A 9,277-nucleotide genomic window follows, 5' to 3' on the forward strand; every position below is an offset into this window, starting at 1 on the left:
GGAACATGTGTACGTTCAAAAGTTGTTAAATTTGTGCAACAGAAAACTCATACCGTTCCACTTCCGAGATTACTCCAAAGCCACCTGTTTCTGTTACACAACTAAAACAACTCTGAATGTACCCGTGTTCCAGCAAAACAAGTTCCTTCCCGAGGCTATTTTACAGACGCGCTGTTGCTCTGTCCGGGGCTTAGCGCCGTCCAAGGCAATTGTGATTGGCTTAAAGAAATGCCAATAAAGCCGAGCATGTTTTTCTCTCATCCTGGAATTTACCATAGCACCTTATCATGGTCATTGCATCACACGGTCAGTCCATATCAGACCTTTGTAATGATCATTGTAATCACTTCACAAATTGTTAACTATTTAAATTTCTGTGAGTATTTTTTATGTATTTGAGCTACAATAAATTTACACACCCATGCTAAAGTTGATTAAAAAGATGAATTAAAAAAAAACATTAAGGAAAATCCAACCTTTTAAGGACACCAATTTTCTTTGTATTGTATGAATAATGTATTGTAAATAAATAAATGTTCTTCCTTAAAATACAGGGGGCATAAGTATACACACCCCTATGTTAAATTCCCATAGAGGCAGGCCCATTTTTAGTTTTAAAGGCCAGTTATTTCATGGATCCAGGATACTATGCATCCTGATAAAGTTCCCTTGGCCTTTGGAATTAAAATAGCCCCACATCTTCACATACCCTTCACCATACAATGAGATAAACATGGGGGATTTTCCATAAAATCATCTCTCAGTGCAAATCAAACCAGCTATTAAGCTACCTGAAATAAAACCATTTTTTTAAATTAAGGCATTAAGATCAATTTCCAAAATGTATTCCGCTTTTTAATCAATAGGTGTGTAAACTTATTCTAGCCACTTTATATGTCTGTATGTGTGTTTGCTGTGTTATGTTTGTCTAAGCTACTGGATGCCTACAATTTCCCTTGGGATCTATCTATCTATCTATCTATCTATCTATCTATCTATCTATCTATCTATCTATCTATCTATCTATCTATCTATCTATCTATCTATCTATCTATCTATGCTGTGGCTGTGGAGGAAGGTCTGGCAATGCAAGACTACATTAAAGTGATGCTTACACAAATCAGTAGTCAACACTGAAAGCCACCATTCTATTTCAAGTACTGATATTTGAATCATTTAGCCGATATATACTTACGCATTTTTAACGCAATACTTTATAATCAAGTTTTTTTTCTATTACCACTTTTACTAAGGTAAAGGACCTGGACTGTACTTCTTCCACCACTGATTTATTTGCATGAAAAGTGCCTTGTGGTTTCATTTGGGAGAAAGCTAGCCTCATTTGCACACTTTTCAGACAACAAAGGAGATACTCACGGTGTTGCATTTCCCGCCCAAAAAACCCATTACTGAAAACACATCAGTGACTAATCTGCACTATACAAGAAGGCCACAGTGAAGAAGCAATCGTGTAATTTAAAGACAAGAGGCCAAATTCAGCATCAGTTAGTTAGATATGCTTACCTAACCCTAACCCTAATCAGCATTTACTGTTATACATGTATTACAAGAGAATAAGAAAATCTAACAATTGTAGTAGCAAAATAAAATATATGCAAACAAACCATAATTGATTAAAATGAACGTGTTCAAATGTATGAATATATACATTTATATAGTACAATAGCTTTTACACCCCTTTTTCTCAGTAACAGTGCCTCAAGAATACACTTAAATACACTTCACAAAATAGAGTAGAGTATGCCTAGTTGTAAGAGGCCAATCTGTTGGCCCCTTACCACATACCAATGCTAATGTGTACTGCACAGCTGCCACTATACACATAGTATGCTCATACACGATCAGACGAACACACCCTGTCGAGGCAGAGATCAGTAGAAATGCTAATGTACCCATTAGGCTTACTGTTCTCACATCATTTCGTCACTAAGTAAATCATTACCACCTCAATACAGCCAAGGAGGGGGAACACAAACAAGCACTTGGATGTTAACACGTAGCTAATCTAAATCATCTTCATGAAAAGGATTGCAAATCAAGGTAAAGGCCGTCTGCATCCGCATGCCCAACCCGCTCTACAGAATGGGGAAATGTTGGGCTTTGAAGCTATGGTCTGTTTGAAAACTTATGTTCAAAGTGCAGAAATGAAAGAGTTGAACATGTTTTACATCATGTTTGAGGCTAAATGTATTACCCCTGACAGACAGCCCTTTCAAACTAAACATTCCGTCAAATACATTTTAGTAAGCAGCTCCACTGCCATAGATTTATGTTTCTCAATCATTAACAATAATGCTGACTATGAAGTATTAGTGGTTCATAAACTATTCATGCTTGAGACCCAGATGTTATATTTAGTCCATTGATCTGGGACTGAAGCTCATGAAAACAATGCATTTGGAGTTAACATACTATTTGGAGAGCTGCGTTTTGTTACTGAGTTACGTTTTGTGAAACTGCCTGGTACACAAAACCCTTCTCTTCTTAGCTAGATCTTTTGCTGCATCCAGCAAGGGAAGCCCAAGATGCCATAAAATGCCATGTTTTCCTGAACTGTATTATCAGTGAGTTGCAATACTGCCTTTTCTTGCCTTCCTTTCATTCAAGATACTTACAAACTTCTAATAGCTGAAAGTGTGCTCCCTAAACAAACACAACGGCAAATCACCACCAGTAGTAACTATCTGAGCCTCAAAGGGCTTTAAAAGAGACTAATCTCTTGATTGGAGATACTAAATTTGGGCCACACAATTAGGAGGATTTAGGCATGAGGTGACTGTGAGGTAATATCATTAAACAAATTACAAATAATAATTTAAGAACATGCATCATGCACATTATCAGTCTTTAAATAATGTCTTTAAACATATTTTGACACACAAACATTCTTCAACAAAAGGCCTTAATTAGATTCCTTATCATCATGCAGGCTCGTATTGTGCTCAAATAGTGCATTTTCATATTGACAAACAAAATTAAATTTAATGAAATTACCAAAAATTGATTTCCCAATTCCCATTCCAATGTACTAAAACTCGTGTAACACTGTGGGACATTTTTATTTTGCTGATCTGTGGTACTGAGACAAAAGAACGTTATCATAATTCTACATATTCAGTGTACTTTCAATGTTTATAACTATTTGATGATGATGATGATAGTATTACAGTGGGTACAGCGGGTTACTTAAAAATGGTTGGTACATAGTAAGTCTTAGTAACTTTACTTTATTTTTTGCCAAAAACCTTTTGTGGCCAATGAAATTACGTTACTGCCGCCCATTAAGGGTGAATCAAAGAGATTGGTTCAAATCAAGACACCCACCTACATACCTGCTCAGAGAACCGGCACCACACCCCCACACGTCTTTATAAACAGCCTCAGGAGGCTGGCCGCAACGTAGTATTTGAAGTTAGTTGACGCTGCAAGTCATTGCTTTTATTTGTCTTTTCAGCTCTACGGGGGTGCCCACCCACCATTTTAACACCAATACTTCGATACTTGTGCTGCTGTTGCATTTTCTTAATCGCGACAAACACTTTTTACCAGAGAGATGACAGACTGGAAGACGCAGATAAGTTACAACTACAACCCTTCTTACCATGCATACGCCTACGGCCTCGTGTACCAACCCGGTTCAGAGCAAAACCACGCGAACCTGACTAACTGGGGCGAAGCCGGAGTCACGGATTTGAGCAACTACAATGCCGGGGTGACACAGGCCTACTACTCCACCACCGCCAGAACCCGGGAAGAGTCTTCACCTCGCAGTCCGGAGCAGCATGACCTGGACGGCTCTGGTCACTACCAGGGCACAGGGGTCGTCTACCTCGGTGACACACAGGCAGGCCGTATGCTCTTGTCCGGACCTCCGCGGACTGCTTACGACGCACGGACACAGGAGGCCAGGCGGGCCGGGAGCGATTCTACTAGTGACTCTGAGGCTCACACCTCGCCGGGTATGTAATTCTGATCTTAGCTAGCATTTTGCAAAGATGCTAGCTAATCTAGCAGAAACGGCAATGGACCTTCGCTGTGCTGTTGGAACTTCACTGGGCATTAACTATAACTTAATTATGTTTTGTATCAGTGCTTACATCTTGGGGTTGGTTGTTGAAAGCAATGATTTCTTCCGCCAGTTTTGCACACGAAGTCCAATTCAGTTCCATCTTGGTGGTGATAGACATTCCCAAACATCCCGCCACCACTTGACTTTACTGAGCGCTCTTGGAAAAAGCCAAGTGGCGACATCTCGCGACAAAATCCGAGAAAAAAATCTCGTGTGCAATACTACTTTGGAAATGCGGCAGAGTTTACACTAAAGTAAAATGTGAGGCTCAACAAGTTCTTTATTTTGTTTTTCCGTAATATGCCATCTCCCGCAGTTGTCACAAACACCCAATGCTTTAGCAAATCCACGTTGACCTTTTTGCGCACCATTTGTTCCCTGTCATTTAGATTCATGGAGTTCTGTCAGCAGCCGAGAAGGAGTTCTCCCCCAGGCAGACCCTGCCACCTGGGTGAAGAAAGAACTCGAAGATGAGGCAAGCAGCAGGAGCCCTGGTGCCAGCAAAGATGTTTCAAGCTCAATCATGGAAGAGCCAAGACCCTTTGCTATCGAGAACGATGGCACCAAGAAGACTACTGCTGTAAATAACCCCAAAGTGAAGGCCCGTGCAGCCTTCTCAGAGATTCAGATGAATACCCTGGTCCAACGCTTCAGTGTTCAGAGGTACCTCACCCCTGCTGAAATGAAGAACCTTGCAGAGCTGACAGGGCTGACCTACAAACAGGTGAGGCATTAAAAAGGTTGTTCGATCATACGCACAACAAAATGTATGTTTGTTCTCTTTTTGATCAGCTGGGATCTCCATCTTTTTTGTAGGTTAAGACTTGGTTTCAAAACCGAAGGATGAAGCTGAGGAGGCACCAGAAAGACACCAGCTGGGTGTCTGAGCGCTACAACAAAGGCAGCCCGGTTCGTGGAAACATGTACACCAACATTCCCTCACATGGATCGTCTGTAAGTAGCTAGCTAAAGCATTATTTGCTCAAATGATAAAGGTGGATACAAGTGAGACTATTGTCCTGCCCAGGTTTCCTGTTAACTGATAACAGAGAAAAAGCGGTTTGGACATAGAACAAGACGTCCACAATGGAGGCCCAACCGTAGTCTGGTTATGGCCTTAAAGGCGAGGCGAAACATGGTCAAATTATGACGTGATAAAGGTGACTATATGAATTTGCTTCTTTTACTAAATTGAACTATCACTTTCTTTTCCTTTTCAGTATCAGGGAGATGCCCGGCCCCAGCTCAAAGAGCAATACAACCAGCACATGATGGAGGCAGCCTTTGTGAAAAATTCTTCACAGAACCTGGCCTTCTATCTGGCTACTATGGGCTCTGCTCCTGGATCTGCTGGCTACCCCTCCTGGGCCCCTGGCTCACCCCAGACTGCAGTGCCCTCCAGGCCCCAGGCAGCTGGCTGGTCCATGCCCCAGGCAGCTGGTTGGTCCAGGCCCTATGAATACAATCCCAATGCCTTTACCTCAGTAAGTGACACTGCTGCAAATAACGCTGGGCAAGACACAAGCTTTGAAAGAAAGGATGGGGAGCCGGTCAACAGCAGCAGCACCTTAAGCCCAACAATGGTACATAATGCCAGCCTGTAGTTGATGTTGAGCTGCTAAGCGAATAAGCTTTACTTACAATTGTTAGTGTTATGTTTCCTGACTAGTTGCTTTGCATGGCCGGTGTGTACATATCCCCTGTTCATACTCCTGTTGAAAATAACTTTTTTTTACAATGAACTTTTATTTTTATATGCAACTATTTAATGTTTTGTGTGTTCCTTGCGCTTGGTAATATGAGATGGGTCCAAGTTGGATGCATTCTGGATTACATTGTTTTTTGGAACTGTTAAAGGCCAAGTGCTGATACAGATCTAATGTGCACACTTTTTTACATAAATACAAGTTCACTTTGGTTAACTGAGTTTTTCTTTTTTCTTTTTTTTTTCTTACAGCATGATTTGATATGTAACATTTACAAATGAGTATTCTGATTTGTGATTGAGTAGTGCAGGTAATGTGACTGGTGGGGTTATGGCTAAAATTAAAACTCAAATTGTCACACTTGCATAAAAACAGAATTGCATTAATTAATGCTAGTGTTTCAATTGGCTATGCAAGATGTAGTGAAGACAATCTTAGAATTGTAAAATATTAAAGAAAATATAAAATCCTGGGTTAAAAAGTAATGTTTGCTGGCAATATTGTATTAAAAAGCATTTATTGAAAAGACTATTTACATCAGAACCAAAATCAGTCAATGTTGACTATAATACAATAATATTGCTCCCATCAACAAAACAGCTCTTTAATCTACATTGTATTATTCCTCTAATCCACTGCAGGGTCGGTACAGCTTGACAATGCAAAACATTGTTTAGGTTCTATTGAAAATGTGGCTGCAATTTGGTGAGGGAGTATAATTCAAGTAGAAACACTTGAATTTAAGCATAATTAAAACTAAATACACGTCAGCTGTCCCAGGCCCGTACTACAAAGCAAGATTTGGCGTTCACAAGGTACCTTTGGGTTCAACCCAGGGGTTTCTGCATTACTTGTTACAGGTTTAAACCATATGGTAACATGCTGAACACCTAACCTAGTCAAAGGGTTAGATTTAAGATCTGCTGGAGCTTGCTCAACTAAGTCAAAACATTTAGAGAACAACCCTGTTTACATTCCCTGATGGGTATTTTTATGAAAGAGATTTTCAGCAGCTCATTACGTATCTTTGTCGTGTGTTGCCAATGTGCTCCATTTCTCCTGGCTTCCCACTGCCAAGGTTGCAACTGAAATACTAGACTAAAGCCAGTTTATGGAAAGCACAAGGGTAATTATGGTAAGATCTGTGCTTGACTGATGGGGAAGTGATATTGTAAAGTGATGCGGTGCGATGTAACCACCCGCTATTTTCTATATATCCAACTGTATTGCGTTTTGCCTGTAAAACCATGTCTGTCTTCATATTCATGTAGAATTATAGTTTGCTCTAATGTAAAATATGCATCCCTGGTAGATGTTTGTGATTGGTCATGCTTTGGAAACACCGCCTTTTTTATGTGACCGTGCGTCGCAGGATTGGGAAACCCTGGGTTGATTGAACTAGTTAACTGTCGTGACACAGCTTATGCCGTGACGCTGGGTAACTGAAATATATCCAGGGCATGTTGATCTTGATTTGTAGTACACGCCTCGAGTAGGAACCACAGCAGATGATGTCATGCCACACTACATCATTGATTAAATCCATTTACTCCTGTATCGCATCATACATTTGAACCATTCACTCCCTTTGTACTGAAATATCCTATTTTATCCTTAAACACACGATAGCCCTCCCCAGCTCACCATCCAACCAACTGTCCCTTATTACAACGATGGGTTGAGTTTAACCATTAGCTCCTGTCAAATCAAGAGAGAGGCCACTGTTTCTCCTCCCACATTGGAGGTGGGTGTGGGGTGTATGACTGAAAGCAAGAGAGGAGAATTACGATTGTCCATGTGTGCTATGAGGGAATGTTTGTTTATAGCCATACGTCTGATATCTAGTCCATCTTGAGACTACGGTAGATGTAGCGAATAAATGCCAGTGAGGCCCAGAACGACACGCTGCCCAGCATCAGCGAGAAGACCATCGCTGTGAGCAGAGAGTAACCAAAGAACTCGGTGCTCTGCACCAGGCCACTCATAGAGGACCGGTTCCGGTAGTAGAAAACAGAGTAGACGAAGATGAAGAGGCCCGTGGAGCCGGTGCTCAGGACGCTCCGCCACCACCATCGGTGGTCTTCACCAGACAGCAGGAAGTAGGTGAGAGCAACAGAGATGCAGGCTCCCACTGAGAGGAGGATGGCAAAGACGCACAGCAGGATGCCGTAGAGTGTGTAGTGCTCTCTGCCCCAAACTGTAGCAAAGATGTAGTACAGCTCCACTGAGATGGCACTGGGGGAGAAAAAATTGATAGAAGAAATAAATGAAAATTTTGGTGGATAAATCCTTAGAATGGTAATTAAAAAAACTGGACCCGTCAGTCATGATGACAAAGGTTAAACTTTAACTGTGTATCTGCAGCGTAGATGCACGTTATCCAAAATAATTTGGACCTATATGTAATACAAAAGCTAAAAAACAACACCATAAAGTGTAGAAATTGGCAACCTCTATTATATTTTCATTCTTTGACAATTATCCTTTTTCCATTCTTGACATACAAACAAAATCTCATCCTGCAATGTACTTATTGCTACCAAAAATCTAACTGATGATAGACATATGTTCATGTATGAGTGGTCATATTAACCATTGAATGGTGATTTAGAGTGATTTATGAGCCGAGCAGCTCTTTACCACACACAGAGACATCTCACCTGAATGGCAGGAATCCGCCGATGGCCATGTGTACAGCTGTGTGTTTGTACCAGGGCTGTGTAGGGATCTGCCGGGCGATGTTGCGAGTGCGGCATGGCGCCTGGAAGCTGCCGGCTCGGTTCTTTCCCACAATGCCGCCGATGACAGTGAGTGGAAAGCCCACCAGCACCCAGGCACCCAGAATGAGGAGCACAGTGGTGGCCGGCAGAGCCTGAGTGGAGCCGCTCCACCAGTGGATCGAGTTTACAACACTCCATGTCAGGAACAGAGGAGCTGTGGGAATGAAGGACCAATTGAATAAAGGATGGGCATTGTTTTGAATTATTCCAGGTAATTCTTTGGGAAAATGTGCCCCAGAGTATTGCTAAAAATGACCTATCATATCAGTGTTTTAATGATGAAACTATAATGCTCCTACAAAGTGTGAATGCTGTTAATACATTATGGATGTATAAATAAATTATTAACTGAGTAAGGTAGCATTGCCACATTGTACAAAAGAAAACTAATGTAACAGCAGCAACAGAAATGTTTTAAACAGAAAAGTCGCTGTATAAACTCATACTGAGTTTAGAAAGAATAAAGAGATTTAGGAGATGTATTTGTCATAAAGATCAGTCCTTCCTCTGCTGAGGGGAATCTGCTACTCACACCTTTACTGGAAAGGTCTGACAATGTCATTGACGGGCATAATAAATAGCCAGGTGGATTAACCGCTGAAAGGGGGAGAAAGGGCAGGTTCGTCTCAGCCAGCAGCTAAGTATACAAGAATATGCATTTGAAATTTCATTTACATTGCCCTGTTGCTGAAATGTGCTAT

The 9,277-nt window shown here is 41.2% G+C and overlaps 2 protein-coding genes across 4 annotated transcripts in view; one reads left to right on the plus strand and one right to left on the minus strand.

Annotated features, from left to right (window-relative positions):
* The first annotated feature begins 3,477 nt into the window (after positions 1 to 3,477).
* nanog (nanog homeobox) lies at positions 3,478 to 6,007 on the plus strand. The gene is made up of 4 exons (XM_032503857.1): positions 3,478 to 3,980; positions 4,480 to 4,814; positions 4,907 to 5,044; positions 5,311 to 6,007. The coding sequence occupies exons 1-4, from the start codon at positions 3,575 to 3,577 to the stop codon at positions 5,692 to 5,694; spliced, it is 1,263 nt and encodes a 420-aa protein (XP_032359748.1). The 5' UTR covers positions 3,478 to 3,574; the 3' UTR covers positions 5,695 to 6,007.
* A 281-nt stretch (positions 6,008 to 6,288) lies between these two features.
* The window catches only part of tm9sf1 (transmembrane 9 superfamily member 1), a 9,329-nt gene continuing 6,340 nt past the window's right edge, over positions 6,289 to 9,277 (minus strand). For 2 of the 3 annotated variants that reach the window (XM_032503850.1, XM_032503849.1), the window contains exons 8-9: positions 8,457 to 8,730; positions 6,297 to 8,031 (exon numbers count right to left, since the gene is read on the minus strand). In XM_032503850.1, coding sequence (XP_032359741.1) covers positions 7,638 to 8,031; positions 8,457 to 8,730 — 668 coding nt within the window. In that variant the 3' untranslated portion in view covers positions 6,297 to 7,637. Of the gene's footprint in view, positions 8,032 to 8,456; positions 8,731 to 9,277 lie in introns of all 3 variants that reach the window. The other variant, XM_032503848.1, reaches the window with a different exon arrangement.

Source organism: Etheostoma spectabile, chromosome 22, assembly GCF_008692095.1.
Source record: "Etheostoma spectabile isolate EspeVRDwgs_2016 chromosome 22, UIUC_Espe_1.0, whole genome shotgun sequence".
Classification (NCBI taxonomy): domain Eukaryota; kingdom Metazoa; phylum Chordata; class Actinopteri; order Perciformes; family Percidae; genus Etheostoma; species Etheostoma spectabile.

Bases quoted from the DNA above. Each gene is read 5' to 3' on its own strand.
- nanog (XM_032503857.1), top strand. From the start codon at position 3,575: ATGACAGACTGGAAGACGCAGATAAGTTACAACTACAACCCTTCTTAC. The intron at 3,981-4,479 runs GTATGTAATTCT...CCTGTCATTTAG, and splicing joins TGAGGCTCACACCTCGCCGG to ATTCATGGAGTTCTGTCAGC. The intron at 5,045-5,310 runs GTAAGTAGCTAG...TTTCCTTTTCAG, and splicing joins TTCCCTCACATGGATCGTCT to TATCAGGGAGATGCCCGGCC.